This window comes from Myiozetetes cayanensis, unplaced genomic scaffold, assembly GCF_022539395.1.
Source record: "Myiozetetes cayanensis isolate MyiCay16 unplaced genomic scaffold, myiCay2020 scf12, whole genome shotgun sequence".
Lineage (NCBI taxonomy): Eukaryota > Metazoa > Chordata > Aves > Passeriformes > Tyrannidae > Myiozetetes > Myiozetetes cayanensis.
In genome coordinates, this window is record NW_026086826.1 from 24,218,667 (window position 1) to 24,242,917 (window position 24,251).

Below are 24,251 nucleotides of genomic sequence, written 5' to 3' on the forward strand. Positions count from 1 at the left end.
CAGTCTTGCCACCCTACCCTACCACAGCACCACACACGTTCAACTGCAACGCTCCAGCATTTCAACACTCAGGATCCACCATGTCTGGTTTCAAGGTATCCAGTTTCCATCCAACCAGTTCTTAAACGTATGCCCAAGTAAATACACGAAATCACATCCACACTGATACACAACTGATCCAAAACATCTCCAGGCATCTTTCCTGTAAGAAATAAATTGTTAGTGTGTTTTGTGTTCATTAGCGAGTATCCTGCCAGTTATGAAAATAAAGCGGTAAAAGGCAAAATACTCATAAGAAAAAGCTGCAAAGGCCCTCCATGATGGACTGGGAAAGAAGACATCAGACTTTTCGTTCTCTAAGAAATTAAGGTAGTTACTGTATTTTGCAAAACCACGGGAAAAGTTTCCCAGACTGTAGTAGAACGAGCTGTAAAGCCTCATACGTGAATTGTAAAAGTCTAATTTTACAGCAGCATTACTCTCAAAGAGCAGACTTTTGCCTGCAGCTTAATTCAACAGTTGTTGCCAAGAAACATTGCTAGTCAGAAACACACACAGGCAGTTAAGATTTACATACCCTTAAGATTAGTTAACTATAATCCTTATAGTTATCCAAAAAATAAAGCAAACAGAAATGAGAGATCTCCATTTTATAAAACACTAAAATTGCATTTATTTTTAAATAGGTCAACATTATGCCAAAGGGGGTGACAGAAAATTATGTGCCCTACAGGTTCCCCACAATTTATCACTGTTTTACTGTCCTGAAAAAAGACCTGTGGTTTATTTGCCCCTCAGGTAGGCTGCTCCAGCAAGGAAGGAAAAAAGTAGTGGCATAATTAAACCAGACTGCAACATACAATAGCTGTTACAGCACACGAGCTGTTAAGCATACAGCAGCAGGCACTTAACGTTTTAATATTTTCCTGGGAACTGGAACACCAAATTTACATTTGTGCCACAGTTTCACGGGTCTGCAATTTATTTACTGAAGTGGATTCTGTTTTAGTTGAAAATTAATATTGTGCCTGCTATCCTGCACTATAAATACACCAGCAGCAATCCACAAACAAGTCAGCAAGTTCCAAGCTTGCTTTCCTGAAAACTGAGGGATGCACAAATGAAAAGGCAATTCACGCTTGCACTTAAACCAGCTTTGGAGAATGACAGTAGTGCACTGTGTAATGCAGGGAAAACACTGTAAGGAGCAACCTAAAATACTTAATATCTTCAGTATACTTGATAGCCTAGAGCTCTTAAAAATTACATTTTTCCATAAAGTGTGTCAACTGCTGTGATGTCAGTCAAATCCACAAACAAAACAAAACAAAAGCACCAGCACGACCAAGCTAATCCCAGGAACTGCATCCCTTCAGGTAGGCTTGCCTTCCAAATAGTGTTTTATTTATGTGTCTAGCTTTTGTAATAAAATACAGGGGGGAAGCACACATGTTGTTCTTACTCTAGCTCTGCTATGCACAACCTTTTAAAAATCAAAAAGTACAATACATTTTTTTCTTGAAAATAGACAGGAGTTTCTACAGGTAACAAACAACTCACACACACACAGAGGCACAACTGTCAGAGAGACAGAGGTAAGAATATTCCAAGGAGTAACAAACAACAAATCTACATAAGCATCTCCTCTCCTTTTCCACAGCCATGATTTAGCACTGAAAAGAATGAAACTACCAAATGCATTCAGAACCAAGGGGAGGAGGAGAGAACACAGGACTGGATCCAGGACTGGATCCAGGACAGGAACCTCTACCTCACTGAAGTCATGCAAAAGCAGCTTTGACAAAAAACTAATCAATACCACCTCACATCCCACTGACACCACATCACCACCTCTGCACAGACAGCAAAGGCTTATTAAATCAGAGTATAAACCACGACAGGGTCTGTCCCAGTCGCAGCTCCAGGTCAAGTCTGTCTGACACATCTGCATTTCACCTTCCTACAGCCCCCACCCACTCACACTCTGAGTGAAGCAGACTCCATCCTCAAGAATGGTGGCCTAGGAGAAGAACTGTAGCCTTAAAAAAAGAAAAAATGAAATATATATTTATAAAACATCCAAGGAAATCTTTTCAGACTCTCCTGCATTTTGACAGTACTGCAGAATAAGTGCTATGGGAATACAGGAGGTACAGTATAGTGGGACTTCAATGTGCTCCTAAAGCCTTACTTCAAAATTAATCTCTCTGTTAGATAGATGTGCTTGTGCAGATTTGAAGCTAAACATTTAACCTTAATACAAACAGTAATATATCAGCTATGCAGAAATATCCAGTGGAATGCTGCAAAGAGCATATTAGATTAAGTATTATTTGATATTTGATGACAGAATCATTAATAGCACTTAAACAAAGCTTGAAGATGACTTATATTGGGAACAAGAGACAGACAGACTGGGCACAAACAGCAAGACTCATGTGAAAGCTAACATATATGGGGAAAATAATTAGGAAGAGTAAACTCTGAGTTGGCAGGAGAAACCCAAGAGGCAGTAATTGTAATTTAAAATGATTGGATGTGTGAGATGTGAAATTAAACATCAATATTTGCTAGACACTAGAAAGAATAGCAATTTGCCATAGATCAGATTGGGCTCTCTACAACATCAGAGGTAGAAAGCACCAGCCCTTTCTCTGCATTCTGGGTGTTGTACAAGTAGCTACATGACAGAATTCTGAAATGCACAAAGGCAAACAAGATACAGAAATTAGGTTCAGAGAGCACACCAGGCTGTCCAACTAGGGAGACACTCTGTAGTAACAGAAAAATTAGTTAGCAAGGTTATCACTAACAAAATAACGTAAAGGAAAAAAAGGGAACCAAAACATTGGGAAACACAGTAAAGCCAATGCTGGTGACCTGCATAACAGCTCCTTCAGCAGCAAAGGAACTTGTAACTTTTGCTGCTCTAACAGTTCATCCAAGGACCTTAAAAAGACGTTACAGAAATGCTGTACTTGAATAAATGAACAATACAACACCACTTTCCTTCTTCCAGGTTCAGTTTCAAATGGTCTGTATGAAGCCTTAGCATTATTTATTTTCTCTCTACCAAAAACCAATATATTGGTTTGTAGCTACAGAAAATATGACGAAAGTTTAAACAACTAGAAATCCCTATACCTTGACACTTTAGAAGGACTTTGCCACATTATCAAGACCTCCCACTGGGATTCCTGCCACAAATTCCTTGTCATCATCTTTGCCACCTGTAATAGTGGCCATGGCTGCAAAACAGACACTATTTTGGATGCTTATTGTATCTTCCCTCCCTGCACCACTCCCAAAGAGAAAAACCACACTTGTCTTCCTCCCAGTAACAACAGAGCCAAACTGTCATTAGTGGATATGTGAATATGACTCCTCTTAAGTCTGCAAGTGTGGTGTTGGGAAAAAATGGAAAGAGATAATAAAATGGAAGAAATAAAATAGACAGACTTTATTTGTGAAGCTATTATCAAACTTTATTTAGATTGGTGTTACCTAAAATGCAAAAAAAAATTCTCAATGAACTCCTTGCCTGTTTAGGCACGCAGGTATCATGCAACTCATGGATTGAACGAGCAATGACATTTAACCGCTACATTTATTTTCAGAAGCTTTGGTAGTTCCCAAACCATTCTGCCATGTGTGCCTGGCACCCAAACACCACCTGCTGAAAACTAACTAAAAATCTACCAAATCAGCCAGCACTAACTACTCAGTTCTCCAACCACTACCAACTGGTCACTCATTGCTTTGCAAATCGGGACGAACATTTTTATGAAGTGAGAACTGCGGTCCTAAGGCAAACCACAAGTGTCCAGACATGGATGGGGGTGGATCATTAGAAGAGAGGGTAGGAAGCTATTCCTGCTGCTGGAAATATTAACTTGATTATAAAAAACTATATAAGACACATGGAGAAAATACGCAGTGACAGCACCCAACAGTAGCTTGAGGAGTAAAGTATCTTTCCCATTTATCTTCCATCAAGTCCTGCCCACAATCTTCTTTGCATACAGTATCTCTCTTAAACCTCTGTGAAGTCTCTGGGCAAGAACATTAAACAGTTTCCTACTGGTGAAGCAGGTTCATTTCAGAAACAGGTGGAGAAATTCCCTAGAATAATTTGTGAGGTGATTAAAAAGGCTTATGAATAAAAAGTGCTAACAGTGTATGGAAGACATTATGAAGCTGAAAGATTTATAGCACAGCCCAGATAAGCTTTATATCATATGATAAAAATAGTAAGATCACAGATCAAATCCAAGAATCAGGTTGCATACATCAGGTATTAATTTACAGCCACTAACTACAGAATAAGGTGCTTCCAACCCATTTCTCTGTATGAAGAGTTACGAGGAAAGACAACATTTCAGACTTGTCTGTTTTAGATACCTGATGGATCATACAAGCTAAAGTGGCTTTTTTTTTTAAACTTCAAAACATTCATTTCACAATCACACCTTTTTCCTTCCTTTATTGGAAGAGTAAAAATATATATATATATATATATATATATATAATTTTTCCATTCACATTCTGGCCGTATCTTCCCATTACTTGGCTCTCTCACTGCGCTGATCTCAACAGTAGGTCTGAAATAAAGGCATCTTAAACAGAAGACTGTGTGAATCCAGAAATGTCTGCAGTCAGAAAGCTCCATTAATCAGCTGAACAAAGGCAGTTAAAAGATCAGCGATGCAGATACGTACATCTACTGCAAATGCATCAAAATGAGGCAACAGGAGACTTCATGGAAATGAATTCAAAGTCAGTGACAGAGTGGAATATCTGTACTAGAATCTTAACATCCTCAAAATTTAATTTCATTATATCATGCAAGATGTAGGTATTTTTTTCAGAGTAAAGAACTAATGGCTGTCCAAAAGCTTAATTTCACTCTCTTCTCCCTCCTTAGGAAGAGCAGAAACCACAGAACAGCACATCTATCTAAATAAATGGAAGTCATTGAGTAGCAATTTTATTCTGCACCAGAAAGAAACATACTGGAGAAAATGTTAGTTACTAATGAAATTTACCCTAAGAGGCAGCCTCAGTTGTCTCTGGTGGCTCCATTAATAGGATTGTGCTATAGAAGAATTTTCCCATCTTTCAAACGCATATGAATATGAACAATGAATTATTTGTTTGCATTTAAAAAAAACCCACTTAAATTTCTAATCAGAATGAGAAATCAGCCTTTGCAGATTCAAAGAGCATTTTTACGGGTTCAAATATTTTTCATTTTCAGTCTCAGACATGCGTCTCTGTGAATCCTTCCTACCTCCTTCCTTTACTAAATCTAGTGAAGTGAGACACAGATGAAGGAATCAATAGTCATGTTGTTTATGGTGAAGCTCCTATTAAGCTTCAGGGTTCTCGGATAAAATAAGTACTACTGCATTGAAGAGGCATCAAAAAAAGCTTTGCCTGCCACCACAGTTCTGCCACACAGCCAAACCCCATCTCACTGCCACATGACCTTTTCTTCAAGCTATGGCTGTGATGGAGGAATTATTTGGACAGACTCCAATCTGCAACAGAAAATACTCAAATTTACAAGAGGGGACTCGTTTTGCTGCATGTTTTCCCCAATGGCATTACAGCAGTGAGAACACAGCAAGATACTGTATTCATTGTTGAAACTGAATATCTGATTTAATCAATCCCCATGCAGTAAAACTATGTTAGATTTGTATTACATATACATCACTCTATTCATACATACACCAAGCAGCATATTAAAAGACAATAATGCTTGCCAGCTAAATCATAATTCTCACATGCCCATATCTGATTGCTTCTCTTTCATTTATGTATGTGCCCTGAATTATAAGGATTCATACAAGGCTGTCCATGCTTTTTGCTAAATTTCAAGCGACCTGAACAGTTACATTTCACACACTCCTTTCTTTACAGGAAAAAAACCAGTTTTGTGATTCCACCTGCTCAGTGTTTTTCTCCCTCTCAACATGTCTGTTTTGGAAACTGTTACATTAGTACTGTATCCATCACCTTGCAAGGACGGGACAAGAGGGACGTTGAACTGGCAGAGGAAGGCGTAATAAACCTAAATCTAATTCTCCCTGGCAATTGGAATGGAGTCAAACAGGCTGGAAGCACCTCACATAAAGTGCCCAATGTCGTGTAAATATGTTGCTCTGATTTAAAACTGTTTCTATAACTGAAAGAGAATTGCAGCATTACATTTTTGTTTAGAAATAAGCTTCCACCTTTACTCAGCTAAGTGTCCCACATGCCTCTGATCACCCTAGAAGAGGAGTACAAAAACATAAGACAACATTCTGTAAAATAATAAAAATAATTAAAAAACTCTTAAAATAATCAAGAAATTAGTTACACAATGTATACATGCAAGGGAGGCTGATGTAAGGTAGCATGAATAACCCTCTGAATTTTATGCTAGTTTCATGCTTTTTTAAAAAATCAGAACATAACTACAATACTCAAAAAAGTCTAAATTTCAAGTCTCCTCTCAGCACAGACACTTCTTTTCCAAACAAAAGGACTTGAAATATTCAAAAAAGAGATAGGAGACCCTAAAATTCTCTGCTTTTGAAGGGTATTTACTGAACGTGTTCAGACAAAAGCTATGTCACTACCAAAAATATTAATATTGAAATTTAAAGAGAAATCCTGTTAGTCAGGTTTCAAGCTGGCCATGTTTCAAGTCGGTCTCCTCTGATCAGTCTATTTGATTTACTCATAAAGAATGTTTGAGGGTTTGGTTTTTTTTAAATCTACAAACCAAACCAAGTAATTCATGAGAAGTAATATGAGACAAGGAGAATACTCCCTTCTCATTTAAAAAAATTTAAAAATTCACTTCTCTAGAGCAAACAAGATGATGCCTTTACTCAGCTCTAACTGAAAACTTTCGTCTTGTCCCCACCATAATGCAACCACACAAAGATGAGGTTTTAAAAGGCGTAAGGAAAGTGGAAAGGAGAAACTAAAAATAACAAAAGGGGGAAGGGGGCAGAGAGAAGAAAGGCAGAGAAAAGTCAACCAAACAAGTAATGCAAATTGTTGAAGATGGTTACAGAAAAAATACATTTATGAATAGTGAGACTGACACTTGAATTCAAATATCAAAGTTGTATCCAAGTTTGACAATTTTGTTTAGAAGCAATTTAATTTGAACACAAACAAGCTTACTTGCATGTTTGTCTGCCAATACAATAAGTGTACTTGATATGTCTCTCCTCCTGTAGAAACACACCACCTTTGCTTCCACGTTCCCATTGGCAGTCTGAAACAGGGAAAAAAAAGAGAACAATTGACCACCAATCAAGAGCAGAACTGTACACACTAACTAGAAACTTCAGAAACAGTTTGGAATTTTGCACAAGAACTACACAGCATCTACTTTTAGCACCTCCACCTGCACGTGTTATCTAACACACAAACTCCAGCAGATTCCTTAGAGGGTAGGGAAATTCCAGGTAGTTTGGCCCTGCCCTCCTAATTGTTTTTGTGGGATCACCATTTTTAGGTTACAGATGTTTCAAGGGGTAAGAAAAAAACCCCACACTTACCTGTAATTACAACATACTAAAAAGCCACTTGGCTATAATTGAGGTGATGCCTAAATAAAGCAGAATTGAAATGCCTCTTTAAAATCCTAATAAAAATCTGTGATATATAGCAACACAGTTCAGATGTAGACTGTTCTCCAAACTCTGCAGGGCGGTAGGAAAGCAAGAAAGAACCAGGCCATTATTAATTTCACAAAAGAAATCCCTTTAAGGTTTTCTTTATCTGACAGCACTGGTAAGCTAAACAATGACCAACACACACACATAAAAAAATCATTCCAAAAGGAGAACCAAGGAAGCCGGATCAGGCAATAAACTCTACACCGATGACAACACCCAAAAAAGGGTCTGAATTTTTGAAAGACTGTTTTCTTTAAACTCTTAAAATTACATAGGTGATCAATTACTTGTAAGGTGGCACTTGCTAAACTGTGGAAGTGGCTTTTTACAAGCTCTAGGGGAAATAAACACAGCCAACGGCTTCAGAACAGTCTTCCCTCCTCAGCTAGGTCAAAGTTCAGCATTGAGAACTTCAGCTGGTTTCCCCACACACAAACCACCATCCTTCCATTTTCGATCCATTGAAAGGGAATTTGGCAGATGAAATGATGCACAGGCCCAAAGGACAACTAGCAAAGATAAAAGCCTGAGGAAGCAGATAATGGCTACGAACCTTTCTGTTGAGCAAGGGTTTCCCACAAGAAAGATCAAACTAAAGCTTTCCATCCTCTAGACAAACTGTTACATTAACTTTATATCCCATGATCCTGGCACAGAACTGAAGAACCACAGAAATCTCCTGCCCTAAAGGTGGGCATGATCACCTTGAGAATGACCTGCCATTGACATTCAGTCCTTTCATACCAAAGGAGAACAAAAGGTTTTAAAGCATTCCAGAAAATTATCAGAGAACAAAAGTATTTTTAAGCTTCTAATTGCCAGAGAACTGCTAAAGAAATGTTTTGATTTTAATCAAATCAAACAGATCATAAATTCAATTAACTTCAAAGACTTGATGGAAAAAAATGTTTACCTTATTGAGCTCTTCTATTCTTCGTATCAAGTAAGGGTTACTTGAAGAATTTTCGAAGTAGACATAATCTGACAAAAAGAAAAAAAGAGACTCTTTAAAATACGAGCTGCTAAAAATCAAACCAAAACCTCTGTCAGCCTGGAAAGCAAACCATGTGATCTTCCTTCTCTCTCTGATCAGATTATTTCCACTTTGGCCACACTGTTGTTTTTTTACTTGCTTCCTTTTCTTAACAAAATCCAGCCAAACTTCTCACCAGCAATATGTGATCCTTCTCTCCCCTTCCAGCCCAGTTTACACTTACTGCTCATTTACTTAGAATTCAAATAGCTTCATTCTGTCTCTCTCTCTCATCTTTTTCTCTACTTCCTGGTCTTTTACCCTTATATGATCCTAGAATGCCTTAACAAAACTCCAAATATAACCATCCAAACTCTTCAAGTAATACTTGCATTTCTTCAAGCAGGATAAAACATCTAAAGTTACATGACAAACCGAGTTCTTTACCCAAGACAGCACCTTCATAAAAAAAAAAATCACAGAAACATCCAGGAGTGCCATATAAATTACTTGGTATTACTGAGCTCCAAAAGCTTTAACACTTCTTTTTACAGGTAAGGAAACAGGTACTCTAGAGTCCAAAATGGACTTGGCCTCTCCCTCCCAGCACTCCAGAAGCCAAACCCTAAGCCTGAACTGAGGCAAAGAGAGGGCTGAATCCACCTCCCCGCTGACAAGGTGCTGACCTTGCATACAGATCTAGCAACAATTCCTTCCAAGACTACCTAAAACGATTTCCCTCCAGATTTCCCAGCTCATTTGTGTTTGGAGCAAAACACCCATAGCCTCCGGGCACGCCTCAGGTGATCTTCTGCATTGTCTACATTAGCATGATGCTCCAGGATGAATGGGTGTTTAGCATTGTTGGCCCTCTGTAAATAGGGACAACTACCGAGGCTGTTAGCATCAATCCCCCTGAAATCCTTGTTAAAAGGGCTGCCGGAAACAGAGATACTAGTTCCCTCCTCCCCGGTCCAGAGGAAGGAAGACATCCCCCCGCAAGGGCCTTTGCTGGTTTAAGATGTGATGGGTGAATGTTTCCGTGTCTCCCTGGCCACCTTGAAGAGAAAAGGGGACTCCTTAACTCTCCTGGTGCAGCTTTTCCAATTCTTCGTGGAACACTCCTCAAGCTATGGACACCGATTTTTTCAGGCTCTTGCTCCTGTTATCCGTAGGTCTCACTGGATTTACAGATCAAGCTACTTGCTACGTGTGACACAAGAGCACAGCAGTGACTGCCAGGCAAACGGCCCAGAGGAAGCTGCAGCTTGCACTACCTGCAAACAACTCATGTGCCCTCATGTCCCTTCCACAGGGCAGGGCTGCCTTAGGAGAGAGGTCACTGGTCAGGAATCCCAGGGGTTACAATCCCAAGAGCACCAATTTTTAACAAATCTGTTCTTCAAGCTTTTGCCTTTGCAGAAAATGTGCTGCGTGCCATGAGTTACAAAGACACCTTGACAGCGAAGTCTCAGCATGGTCTTGGTTGAAGTGAAAAGTGACAAGTTGCCAGTACTGAGCACAGATCTTGGGTTACCCAACCAGAGAGTGTAACCAGGGCTAAGAAAGCACTGAAACAGCACACCTGATTTTTTAAATTTTGAGCATTCTGTCCTTCAGACCTCTCAGACTGATCATCAGCTATCTTCACACACGTTAACGTGCATCTGAGTGACTCCAAAACTTTCTTCCCAGTTGTAGGAGTTGGTTCATCTTAAATGCCACATCCCTACAGGCTTTAGACTGGAAATTATCTCACATGAGGAACACAGTTTGGACCTCTGGTTTGTGGAAAACACAAAGTTCACAGAAATGGTTAAAATGCCCAAGTAACTAGACCCTAAATTTCCATTCCCAAACACTGGCTCCGTGCAGAGCATCAAACAGGAAGCAACAGGCTCAACATTACTACAACCAACTCTACCAAAAGTTCCAAAACCAATCAGATACTTGGCAGCTTCCGCAATAACAACTGCTGACTGAAATAACAATGGTGGGCATTAAGCAATTAACTGATCAGCAGAGTAAAGAGAAATTTCTCCCACAGCAGAACCACCCATGCCCTACAAGGGCACTGCAGTGGAGGGTGTTAAAGTTCTGAGGTGCTTCCAAGCTCACTGTCCACCTCTCACCAGAAGGCTCCAAGATATGAAGAAAGAATAAGTTCTTTCCCTCCACTCCTCTAATAACTCCTAAGACAAACAGCTACTCCTCACTTCAGAGACTTTGGCTGAGGCAGATGCAAAAATCTTACTTTTCTAAACACTGTGGCTGAAAATTGAAAATTAAAAGTAAAGGAAATGTCAATCTATGTCTTGAAAATATAACCTTGTCTTGAATTCCATGGTTTTCAGGTGGCTGTTACAAATGTTCATAGTTCACATCATTTTTAATCAGCTTTTTTGTGTGCATGTACATGCATATATTCTGAGACACATTTTATACCTCAAGTGAACACTAACTCAATTTTTCATGTAACTACAGTTTATTGATTGTAAAATCTGGCATGGATTTTAAAAAAGCTTATCACAGATGAATGATTTACCAAAGAATAGCTCACAGTGGTGTCCAACAGTTTTGAATAATAAAACCCCTAAACCGTGTCTCAGTCAGCAGCAGGAACATCCCCAAACCCACACCGTGTGATCAACAGCAAACCAACCTCACAGGAACCAGCCAACTGCACACTGCTGGTAAAAAGGCAGAGCCCAAGCTGTCCCATGGGATGTTTCAAGAGCTGACACGTGACACTGTAGAGGTGCATGCTTAGGCCAGTGCTCAATGACTTCATCTTGCCACAGATCCACAGCCCGGTACATCTCATCTGTGTTTTAGACTAATCCCACAACTATGTGAAGCATTTCAGCAGTAGCTATGCAACTAATGGAGACCTATTTCCCATTACTCAAATTACCTGGAAAAGGGTTTCTTCCTTTCAGCAAGCAATGCAGAGCACACCGCAAATCACATGACTCAGAACGTGAGGGGACTGCTTTGCATTTTTCATAGAGATTTTAAATACTTGAACTAAAATTAAAATGCTATCCTGCATCGAAAATTGCTTGAATTACTCTTCCACATGTATAACAAGGAAATTTTAAGTTCAACAAACCACTCTCCAAACTGATGCTTATGCTGGTGAGAACACTCCTCTAAAACTGCTCCACGGGCAACAAAACCCACAAAGGCTGGTTTCCTGCACAGGAGGTTTATCGGAGGCACAGCACTGGTCCCTACACTCCAAAACACCACCTTTCTCCTTGAGCAGCACTTCCCCTTCATCTCCAGCTTCCTCCCACGCCATGGAAGTGCACCCTTCTCATTTTGTCTACCCAATTAATATTACTCCCAGGTGCATGTGCACAAACACACACGAGATAACAGAAGCCTTCCACGGGCTCCCAACAATCCAGTTGTCAATGAGAGACATCCTGTATGTGCACAACTGCCAGGGTCTCTGTGCCCTGGACTGAAAGAGGGGATGGGGAAGGAGACAAAATTAGCAAATCTCTAGGCAACAGGGAGATAGGCATCTCAGCTCCTACTAAGAACAGGAAGGAAGAGTTCACTAAAACAAAAAATAAGGTCTAGGGACAGAAAAGTAGAGCCAGATAGCAAGCAAAACAAGTCAGACCCTTCAAAACCAGCATACTGTCTATTCTTGCTCATTTCTTTGCTTTCCTACTTACACAGTTGCAGAAAAGGACTAGTCCAACTGCTCTGCATCCCACAAGGATGACATCTTCTCATACACAGCAACCACCATAAAAAGCACATGAAGCCAACCCCTCACCACTCAACTGCCCGACCAGAGGTTGGAGTTTCAATCCCATACCTTCACAACACATTAATTCGATCCCCAAATTCATCAGCCACACATCCACATGACAATCACAATTAACAGCATCACTCATGCACATTACAGAGTTATTTGTAATAAGGCTAAAACAATGGCTGAGGAGTATGGAAATACCACAGGGCAGTAAGGACCATCAGACATATCACCTTCTGACTCAAACTCAAGACGTAGTTCTTCCTCTTGCCTGTGCTGTTATAGGGCAGAAGTACCCACGTACATAAATCTACCCAAAAAAGCCTTTATATCCTGTAACATTTTTCCTGAATGCACAAAACTTGCTAGAAAGCAATGCTGTATTACACAGGTACTGACTGAACTGCTGGAACACACAGAACACAAGCACAGTGGCAGTGGTCTAACAGCTAAAACTAGAATGGCAGCCTACAGACCCTGGAAGACAGACATTTTCCATAAAGACAGTAAAGTAATTGCGCTCAATTAGCAATGAACATAAGCATATGAGAGCAAAAAGAAGTTCTAAGACATTATTACAAAATGACTTCCCCCTCTGCCCTCTTCATGTCAGCTGTTGATTATGTCTACATCAGTGCATGGATAGGAAAATCAGGAAGCGGTACAGCAAAATAAAGAACACACACTGTCTAGAGGTCATACATTTATAAGATTAGACATGTCTGAGCTACCTAATAACCTTACAGGCTTTGAGGTGATCAAGTTGCAAAAATGCCCAAAAGTATTTTTATCCTTCCTGATGTACATTTGCCTTTCAAGCTACGAGTGCTTTCTGAGGACTGACCTGCCTGAATACTCCCTACCTTTCCCCCAGAAAGTCTTACACACTGCATACTGCACCAGCCTAAAAATGTTCTCAGGACTTCAAGGGAGGCTGAAGCCTTTCCCTTCCCACACTCACTACCACTGTTGGGTAGAAGGTGCCTTTCCAGACACGTGACAAAGAAGTAACTTCACAGCTGTGTATTTCCCCTGCCCAATCCACAAAGCTGCTGCCCTGAATTAAAGATGAGCACCAAGAGAGTGCATAAACTTATGATGACCTGCTTACTTTATGACTTCTCTTATGGGAAATATATGCCTCCTCATAGTCTAGGTTTCCAACTCAACTTTGGGCCACTTTCTTTCATTAAGATCCCGTTTTCAAATTATTCACCAGCTTGGCCCCTAAACCAGCAGTGACATTATATTTTGGATAATACAATCCCTCCTGGTCCACATTCCCATGAAAGAGAAGGCTGGAGAGGCAACACTACTTTCAGCCAACAGTCCTGCAATCTCACCTGGCACAGCTGAGGTCCCATTGCCTTCTGGCTGTTGAAAACACCCTATGAAATTTTTAGTTACAGAGCACACAGAGTTTCAACAGAGAAAGCCTTACCAGCACAACATTTTCATTACGAGAAAAGGCAACACTGAAACAGTTGTTTCTGTTGCTAGAAGAATTACCAGGTCCAATAGATTTAGCAGTATACACAAAACAGGTATTTACAAGTTAACATCTTTCATGGATCCACAAAGGTGTTGAAGACATACTGTCAGTACAAGCTCAATTTGTGTTTGCAGGACAGCAGTATTTGTGACTACTGCATGCACAGGCTGCAGCAAGCTGAGCACAGGCCATGGGAAACACTCAACTCCTTAAAAAGGGTGTGTAAATGCCAAGCACACAAGCACCTGAAATACCTATAACCAATTAGTGAAGGACATGGCTAGAGCAAGCACCATCTCCTGCAGAAATCTCCACTCCATTCAGTCAACAGCAAACCATCCGTAAATTTAGCAAGGATAAGTTAAGGTACCCCAGTTAAAGCAAGCCAGCTTTGCTCTTCTTTCTTGAGTAAGGATTATCTGCACACTAACATGGTAAACAAGATTTTCATGTTACATTTTCTTCCAAATGTGCAGAACGAGAGAGGGACAGCCAATGTTACTTGGCCGTTTCGAGATGAAACTCATGTATCGCTTTTTCTGACTCGCCTCTAAAAATCCAGGTGCAGTATTACCCTAAGCCAAAAGAGAAGGGATTCACAGCAAAGTCCACATAGCAGGACAACAAACTATGCACAGAGCTATAAAAAAGTCGATACAACTGTTAATCTCTGCAAGCTCTCCTCTTGTAGCAAGAGTTATTACAACAACAAAAAAACCCAACAGCCCAAACAACAACAAAAAAACCACTAAAACACCAAACCTCTGAAGGACCTGTACTGGCTACAAACAAAAACTGAAGTATCTACCAGGCAGAAATTTACTCAAGCTAAGAAATATTCTCTTTTTGAAGTAAAAAAAAAAAAACCACCAAAACAAAGTTAATTACATGCAACTTGCTTGGATAAACTGCCGATTGCTTGATCCAATTTAAACTCTGAAACATTAAGGTACTTGGAACTTCCCAGAAGTCTTCTGTTCTTTGTTTTCTATCATGTCAAGGCAGGGGGAGGAAAAATTCCTGTCCAGCCATCTCATATCATTTTTTGCCTGATTTTTAGTGAAACAAGGTTTATGCAACTCCATTATCCATGCATTAGTTCTTCCCTATTAACTCCTGAACCCTTTTTGTTCAGACATTTCACAGAGGGACAGAAGTCTCAAAGATAATTAAGTTCTGATCACTGTTGCCTATCTTAAAGACATAAATACTAAAACTACAAGAGAAAGTGAGAAAGGTAAGATAGATAAATTAGACATATGAAATGGTTCCCATTTCAGAAACAATTAAGAGATTAGGTTTTAAAGCAAATCACTGGAGATTCCACAGTGTTTGGAAGAATCATCAAGAGTGCTCACTTTCCTACACACCTCCCACCACCTGCACTGTCAGTGCTGCTCAAGCAGGTCCTGGGCTTGATTAACTTCTGAACCAGCTCATGATGGCCAAGTGTGCTCCCAAATGTTCCCCCTCTGCCAGGGAAGAAGGCAGGTACTCTACCTCATAGCAACGGCCTAAAGACTGAAGATCTCAGTGCTGCATGAGGCACCAATGGTGCATATTGTACTGTATCACAGTAAAAGTCAAAGTTCCACAGGAGCAGGAACAGAGGAAGGCGAAGAATCACATAATGGAAGAAAGAACACAACTTTTAGATTGTCAGTGTCCTTCTTTCTGTTCCTCACAGCACCACTGGCTGTTTTCACTCACAGATGATCTGTGTTAAAAACCAAAGACAGGAATCTGCTGGTCCTCTTGCCAGAGTGGTTATGAGTGTCAGCTGCACTTCATGGGTCCCTCTTAGACAAGAGCTGTGCCATGCTGAAGTAAGAAGTAACTGCTACTAGGCACGCCAGCTTAAAGGTAAGGTAGGAGACTGTGTACAAACAAGATTTGAGAAGAGACCGTGACAATCCTGGAAATAAAATTAAGCTTCCAAAACACTACCCCCAGGATAAAGAAGCAATTCTGCTGTTAGAAATCAATTATATGGCAGTTCAAAAAAAACACTTTCAATTAATCCACTCCCAATATCCCAGCTGTAACTTAGGCACATTTGCATGTGGCACTGCCCCTTCAGGTTCACTAAGTCAACCCCCTCCAGCTTCCGGCAGGACAAGCACACGCTAAACACTCCTGGAGAACCACTTTTTTATTCTGTGCTCTACATGAGATGTCTAAGCATGATTCAAAGGCCTCTGGGCACAAAGCATAGTGTCTGCATTGTCTCTTCTGCCGCTTCAGTTTCCAAAGATGTAGCCATACAAGCACTAAGTGCCATAGCAAAGTCGTGAGCCCCTGTAACTTCAGCTGCATCCACTACCACTCTTCGTGGGGGCAGTACCATGAACCAGCTCATGGAAATAGTTCAGGCTTAAAAAGAGAAAAACTTCACCCAAAGGTAGGTTGCAAGGGAAGAGTAGAATGGTCTAATTCACAGAAGAGTCAGAGAAACACTTGAGCAGATGGAGAAACTGGTAAGAAGAGAGGTCCTCAAATCATGGGGGAGTATTTGGTGGGGGGTGGGGGGAGACGGAAGATGAGTATCCTCAAGCTACACCCTAACAATCATCTTCTGTAGCAGCCAAGAGAACAGCCTGTTCCGTTGTAATTCTCAGAGCTAAGGACAGATAAGAAAAATATTATTTTCCAAGAGATATTCAGGCAACACAGATGATGACAAGAAATCAGCTTCATATTCCCTGCAAGTATCTCAAGAGTCGCAAAACAAGAACCTCTGAAGTACTCAGACACCAAGGTTGGTATCACCCTCAAGAAACAAACAAAAAAATGTTGTGTTTTTTTGTTTGGGTTTGCTTGTTTGTTTAAGAACAATGTTCAACTTCACTTAGTCAATGTGAATTAACTGCTCTGGTCGCAGTGTGACAATACAAAGTCCAGAGGTAGCGGTTTCAGTGCCAGATCTGAAACATCATGGCTTCACAATGTAAAACATGGGCAAAGTATAAACTCCTGCCATAGTTTTTGCAATTGTTTCTTCAAACGAGAGTGCCAGTGAAGCTGATTCATCCCCTGCTCTCTCACACGACTCCCTCAAGTTGTGACAGCCTCTCCCTGGATGGCAGGAGGCACACATGAACGTGGTAAACCCCACTGGGAATTCACACTGGTCAAAAAACTGTCTCCAACCCAAACAATTCCCTGACCTGCTCTGTTGCACAGCCCCGCCGAGCTTCATGAGCCCAGCAAAGGAAGGAGAGGACAGTAACACATCTCTGCTTGAATCGACACCCTACCAAAAGAAACATCCACAGAAACTGTCTCACTTGGCTGGCTCAAATTTGCTCAGATGTTAACAACTTAACTCTGTAAGGACAAGCTCTGAGCTAAATCAGGAATCATCTGTTCACGCCACACTAACTTTATGCTTGGTCAAGTCTCATCTGTTCTCCTACGTCTTGTATAAAAGCATAAAGTCCCCAAATTAACCAGAGCACATCACGTGCAATTTAACAGAAACATTACCATGGGCCACATCTGACACAGACCATGACTGGTGATCTGGCAATGCACAGAACCAGAGCCATGAAATCCCAGGCACCACAAAGATGAAAAGCTTGCGAGTAACAAGACTGGAGAAGCCCAAATCTTTCTTCCACTTGCAAACTCACTTTAAAGCTGCCAACTAACTTCTCTGCTTTGCTTCACTGATCAACATCAAGTAAAAAATTATCTCAGAAACACTTCTCCTTCCTGAAGGAGGCCCAGCCAAAGAGCTGGAAAAGAAGAACATGTGCATGGTTCCTTCTGGGCTACACAGCCTGAAAGCTTCACCAGTACTTCACAGGTCCTTCCAGACTTGGTTTTACAAGTAAAGAGGGGATGAGGAACCACACCAGACCTTAAAGACACTCTGAAGCGGGGGCCTCTTTGTATGCTGGATCTATGGCAGTGACCTCAAAAGAGCTAGAACCACGATATCTTACAAGAGCACTTTTCTTGTTATGTAAACGTCACGGGAAACTGAGGCAAAGTAGTGCAGGGATTTAAAAAAAAAAAATAATAGTGCACTTGCAAAGCAATAAGATACAGTGTAAAAACAAACACCTTACTTGGCGCAGAAGTAACACTGACTTCACAAGTTACTTGTAGCCAGCAGATGGGCGGAACTACCACGAGGTGACCTCCAACAGTTCATACCTATGCTTTCAAGTGACCCCAAACCGCTCAGGAGTAGTTCATAAATCAAAATAAAAACAGTAACAGTAACCACTTTATTCTATTCTCATCCTACTGGGGAGAGACTAAGCACTCTATTTATTTAAAGTCAGGATGCTTAAACATCAAAAGTTGATCAAAAGCTTGAAAAACAACTAGATGCAAGCGAAAGGAAAACCTTTCACATTCACACAAAATCTCACCAGTTAAACAAGTTTTAAGAGTCCTTTTCCCACAATTTCTTATCAAGTGTCTTTTATTCACCATCACTGAAAGGCAAAACACACGAACAAGACTGACAGGCCCCAGGGGCCTCCCCGGAGCAAAATGGGTACTGCCAAGGTGTTACATGTCCACCTCCCAGACCCCCACGGCAGGCAGTGCCACCCGCCCCAGCCCTCCTGGCAGGCTGCCCTGGCACAGCCTCCCAGCCACCAGCCCAGGGCCTGTCTAAACTCACCAGCCCAGCAGAAACCTGCCTCCTCTCCTCTGCTGACTTTCCAATGGGCCAGCGACACGAATCTGACCAAAGAGGCAGCAGGTGAGCACCACCCTGCTGGGATGAGAAGGGGAAAGCTGGATGTCCCAGAAGCAAGCTTAGTGCTTTAGCTCCATTTTGCCAGCTGCAAAGGGCTTGACAGCTATTACAAATCCACAGAGTGTGTATTGACACAGTTGTCACAGCTCTAGCCCCAAACACACCTAAGCTGGCAGACAACACTGTCCACCATGAAGCGTTTCCCAACAAAAGGCTAACATGCTGAAGAAGTCAGATATGGGGGAGAGGGGAAAGGGAAGGAAAACTGTAAAACAGGAGAAGATAAACTTGTGCAACTAGAAACAGTGAAAGGAAAAGATGAAGAAACCCACTGCCTGGCTGTGGCTGAGAGGTGATAAGCTAGAAGCAGTCTTATATTTATTAGGGCCAACGACTGCAGAAGCCTATTAGTAATTTTCAAGAATAAACTCTCATTTTTATCTTTACTGGTTATTTAATACCTCTCTCAACAAAACCCACTCTCAGCTCAGGTTACCTGTAAAGTTAAAAAAAGGAAAAAAACCAAACAAAAACAACAAACAGAACCAAAACACAACAAACACAACCAAAATATCCCACAGTAAGCCCTCCTGCCACCCAAAACACATACACACTGACAATAAAGCAAGGGAACAGGAGAAGGTTTACACGTGATCCTGCAGTTAAATGCTTTGAATTTGCTCCAGATCCGGATGCAGCAACATACTTCCATGTAAGCTTCCTTAACAGCTCTCAGGTCTTTACCAGGAAAGCTCAGAATATTATTATTGACACTATTGTGATGTCAAGAGGGTTGAGCTCTGCTCAGAGCTCTCCGGCAGAGTATGGATGTCAAGACTTGTACACTGCCACGAGAGTCTGGATGCCAAGTGGGAGTATGTAATGGTATGGGGGGGCAGGTCAAACCACAGCCCTCAGCCACACATTAATAACACCCTATAATAACAGAGAGATGATGTCATACTGCCATTCTTAAAAACTTTGGGGACAACCACCCAGAAGTAAGATGTATGACTGCAGTACAGGCAGGCACACCACCACCAGGTAGGAGGCAACGAACGAGAATAACACCAAGGAAGTTGTGGAGCGTCAGCCTCCAGCACACTGGAATAAAGCTGCTGGGACCCTTAGGTGCCCACATCAGGCACTGTGGGTCATCATTTCCCATACCTTAAACACGTTAGATGCAGCAAGTACTGATGTGCCTGAATGACTTCTGATTGGATCTCCTGACGCCATTTAAACATACCTTAAATGTATCACAGACTCAAAAACAGTGGTAATTTTGTAGCCAAGTACTCTCCCAAACAAGCAAAAAGTCAAGAACATACAAAAGGCTTTTCATCTAAAAGCATAAACTGACATTTGTCTCAGCAAAAGTGTTGCCTTCAGTAGTTCTTCCTCCATCCTTCCTCTCCTTTCTTTCCCCATCCCCTTGTTACCAGCCCTCCCACTGAGACCATTCAGCTGTTCACACAGTCCCACAGTGAACCAGATTGGGTAGCTGATGCAAGATTAAAAATAATCCAGGAAAAAACAAAGAGTGAGGAGGAGGGAAGGTGGAAAAAAATTAAGTTCCTCAAAAATCACTGCAAGATGGAAATGCAAAAAATCATCGTTTCACTGTGTCACGGGAATGCCATAGGGGCATAAATGTGCAGTGGAGCTCAGTCAACTGCCACCACTAAATTCTTGTCACACTACAGTTACACTCTCCTGGAGAAGGTGGAGACAGAATAGCTGTTGGGAAGTCTCTTGATACCAAAATGACCTATTCTCTTCCAGGCAGCTGACACAGCACTCTCCTGAAAGTGGAGCCTGGCACTAGCTAGTACAATGAACATCTCTCCCACGTGCATTTTTTCGTTAGAGGCCCCAAATTCCAGCTTAGAGATCCCAAGCTCCTCAGATCTGGTGTTTACCCAACATTCCCACACGGTCTGTGATCATGCAGACCAGTCCACCATGTCCACTCTCATCATGCTGCCATTTATTTCGTGGCTCTACAGCAGCTGTTAAGAAAATCTTCACTTCTGCTACACTGGAGGCAGGCAATTCCAGGATTTCCATCTGGCCAACAAGTAAGATCCCATACTTCATTTTGGAATGTGATACCCTGGCATCTTCCCTACACATTTAAAAGTTTCACATCCCCTGTGAGCTGTGCTAGCTTGTGACAGTCCCATTTGTACTGGAAACCAACTCTCTTCCCATCAGAAATGTACCAGTAGAAACTTGCCAGGAAGCAGGGGAACCATTTGCTTTCTCCAAACAATTTGATGCCACCAATCAATTTACCCACAGAGCCTGACATTCAAGGGACAGCTCCTAAGGCCCCAGCATGCTCTCTCTACTCAACACAGAGGAAGACTTGTGTGCCACTTTCAGCCCACATAGCCCAGGAACTCCTCAGCTCATCTACCCAGGAATGTCAAGAGAGCAAGACACTCCCTGTCCTTTGGAAGACCTGTCAACTATACATTTAAAAATCAGACTTATCAGAGAGGTGCAACCCACCCACTGGCTTCTGAATACAAAAATTCACAGTGTTTCATGACCAGGCCAGAAGTGATGACGAGCCTTTCTGAGTCAACACACATTTCCAGGAGCAGTACTGATCTCTAGTGAGGAAGCTGCTTTTGGCAGCTGCTGGGCCTGGAGTTCATGTGGCACAATACGGTAGTCACAAGAGTAATAACAGATTATCTGCTGTTTGTCTTCCAGTGGGAAGTGTATGAAATGACTATGCACAAATCCCATTCAGGATTTAATCCTGCCCTGGAGTTCACACACAACTTCAGTGCACGAAGCCATTAGTGGGAGACACCAGCACCAGAGGTCAGAAACAATTCGATAATACACACCCCTGGGCTCAGGCTGGACAGAGTGCTCACACAGAAACAGCTGCATCCATCCATATGTTGATCTTGGTAATACATCAAATCAAGACTTCATCTATGTGAGCCATAATGGAGCACTGTAACCTTGGCTGTCAGCCACCTGCCTTGCCTCTGCCCAGAAAGGCTACAGAGCAAATCCTGGACACCGTTTCCAAGTACAGGAAGGACAAGAAGGTAACGGAGACCAGCCAAAATGGATATACCAAAGGCAAACCACAGCTGACCAACGTGACTCCCCCATCTGGGACAAGGAGACTGGCTCTGTGGCTGTGGGGAGAGCAGGGGGTGTTGGACACCTTGACTTTGTGTCAAAGGCCATGCTAAGCCTCCCACAGCATCCTTTGAACAAAAATGCTTGGATAACTGGACAATAAAGGTAGGAGGAAACCCAAAACGGCTCATAATGATCAGCAGTTACAACCTTCACCTGGTTACCCATCACTAATGGCACTCCTCTAGGAGGAGCCAGGCCTGCTTAAAACTAGGAACAGGATGAAGAATAAGGGGAAAAGGGACAACAGCTGAACAAGAGAAAATCCAATCAGGCACATGGAGACAAATATTTGCTATAAGCATGGTCAAAATGACAGGGCCCAAAGCCAGACTGGCATCATCACCCTTAGAGAGAGAATGGGATGGACCCAGCCCGGAGCACTCTGCTTCAACAGGACAGTTTTTACCACGAGGTTGGCCTGGAGACCTCCAGAGGTGCCTTCCCACCTCCTGGGGGATGCACTGTACAGATTTGGCCATACAAATGCTAAGAGGTGACATTCCCCACAAGACTTGGCCATCAAAAGGCAAACAATTATTTCCAGGAAACAACTCCCTTTGCAAGTCACACCACGGTGAATTTTCACAACTCATCTTGCCCGTTATCCTTTGACTCTCAGCATGTCCATCCCAACACAACATACAACGTTACATGCACACTATCAGCTTGGAGCAACCCAAGACACAAAGCTGGGACAGCCAAGAGTCATCCCTTATCCCTCTACAAAATCAGGTACAACCAGAAAAGAAAAGACAGTATGAACATGACAAAAGAAGTAGCATTTTTCAGAGTGCAAAGTAAGGGTAGGCCAGAACAGCAGAAAGAACAGAAAGTAGTTGTTGATGGAGAGCAGCTAGACAGGATGGCTTGGCCACCTTTGCTATATTTTTTGTCTTGTTTACTTTACTCTGGTTTTGAAGAACTCCACAAGAAACAAGGCATTTTGAAAAGGAGAGAGCTCCACAAAAACGTCTTCCTGTACATCCTGTAGTCCTGGGGAGAAGGAAGCTCCACGGACCAGCTTTTACGAAGGAAAATGGCCGAGCACAAATTCATGCCAGACCACCCTCAGTTTATATTCCATAAAACGCAGTCCCAAACCTCATCGCCTCTCCTTTCTCTTCACGTGAGCCAAAACAAAGGACAATCAGACAGGAGCGCAACCCTGAATAGAAGACTAATGGGAGAGCATACAACAGAACAGCAAGAGTGGAAGGGGAGGCCAAGATCCGCAGGACGTGTCTCACGCCAGCCCCCCGGTCTATCAGCAGCCTCTGCCCATCTTTGTGCTCCTTATCTCAGCAACTCCTCCTGGCTCCCCACTCCGACAGCCTCGCATGACGCCCATCCGAGCAGCCACTGCTCCCCGGGCCCCATCCCGGGGCCCGGCCCCGAGGCTGCCCCGCTCCAGCGCGCTCCCCCACCTCCCCCTGCCCCACTCCCGGACCTGCCCAAACCTCCCGAGCCCCCACCAGCCCGCAACTCACATGGCCCACCTCCCCGCACCCCCGGGCCCCGCACGGCCCCACGATGCTGTTACCCCTCACCTCAGCCATCCCGCTGCGCCCCCCGCCCCGGATCGCCGCGCTCCGGGCCCCGCAGCCCCTCACCCCGTTTAACCCCACGCCGGGCCTCTCCTCCCCGCAGCCCGCCGGGCCCCTGCCCCGCTCCCGCCCCCGGAGCCCCCTGGGCTCCCCGGGGCCCCGCCGGTGCCTCCGCCCCGCCCCGGGCCTGCCCCGCCGGGCCCGAGCGCCGCTCGCCCGCACGCGGGAGGCAGCGGGAGGCAGCGCGGGGCGGGCGGCGGCGGCGGCGGCACCGCTCTTACCTCCGACCCGGTACATGTTGGCGGCCATGCCCGCGACCGGGCCGAGTGCGGGGCGCGGGCCGCTCCCGCCGCCTCCAGGTGCCGGATCCGCTGGAAAATGGAGGCTGGAGCGGGCGGCGGGGGAGAGGAGCGGGGGAATTAAAGGGGCCGCGCCGGCGGACGGGGAGGGAGCGAGGCGGAGGGCGGGGCGGCGGCCCGACGGAGGGGGCCCGGCGGCGGCGGCGGCGGCGGCGGCAGGGAAGGAGGGAGGGAGGGGAAGGAGCCGGAGCCGCCCGCCCGCGGCGTGAGAGGGCGGCGCTCCGGCTGCGCGAGGGGAGGGACGGGACGGGACAGGAGGGAGAGGGGACGGGGGCGGCACGGCCTCCTCACACACACACACAGAGGAAGAGGGAGAGACTGCGTGTACGTACACAGACACGGGGTCAGACTGCGGGTATGCACACACAGATCGCCGGTCCTCGCACATACACACAGGCTGCCCCTGCACACACTCACACACACACTGCCTGTACACAAACACACACACACAGACCGCCTGTCCTCATGCACGGCCTCTCCTCGCATGCACAGACCGCCTGTGCTCACACACAGTCACACAAACACCTGGACACTC

At 43.5% G+C, this 24,251-nt stretch overlaps 1 protein-coding gene across 4 annotated transcripts in view; it reads right to left on the reverse strand.

Moving 5' to 3' along the window:
* MTA1 (metastasis associated 1) overlaps positions 1-23,848 on the reverse strand; it is a 75,957-nt gene extending 52,109 nt beyond the window's left edge. For 2 of the 4 annotated variants that reach the window (XM_050306622.1, XM_050306621.1), the window contains exons 1-3: positions 23,639-23,842; positions 8,599-8,666; positions 7,186-7,279 (exon numbers count right to left, since the gene is read on the reverse strand). In XM_050306622.1, coding sequence (XP_050162579.1) covers positions 7,186-7,279; positions 8,599-8,666; positions 23,639-23,666 — 190 coding nt within the window. In that variant the 5' untranslated portion in view covers positions 23,667-23,842. Of the gene's footprint in view, positions 1-7,185; positions 7,280-8,598; positions 8,667-23,638 lie in introns of all 4 variants that reach the window. The other 2 variants (XM_050306623.1, XM_050306624.1) reach the window with 2 other exon arrangements.
* Positions 23,849-24,251: the final 403 nt, after the last annotated feature.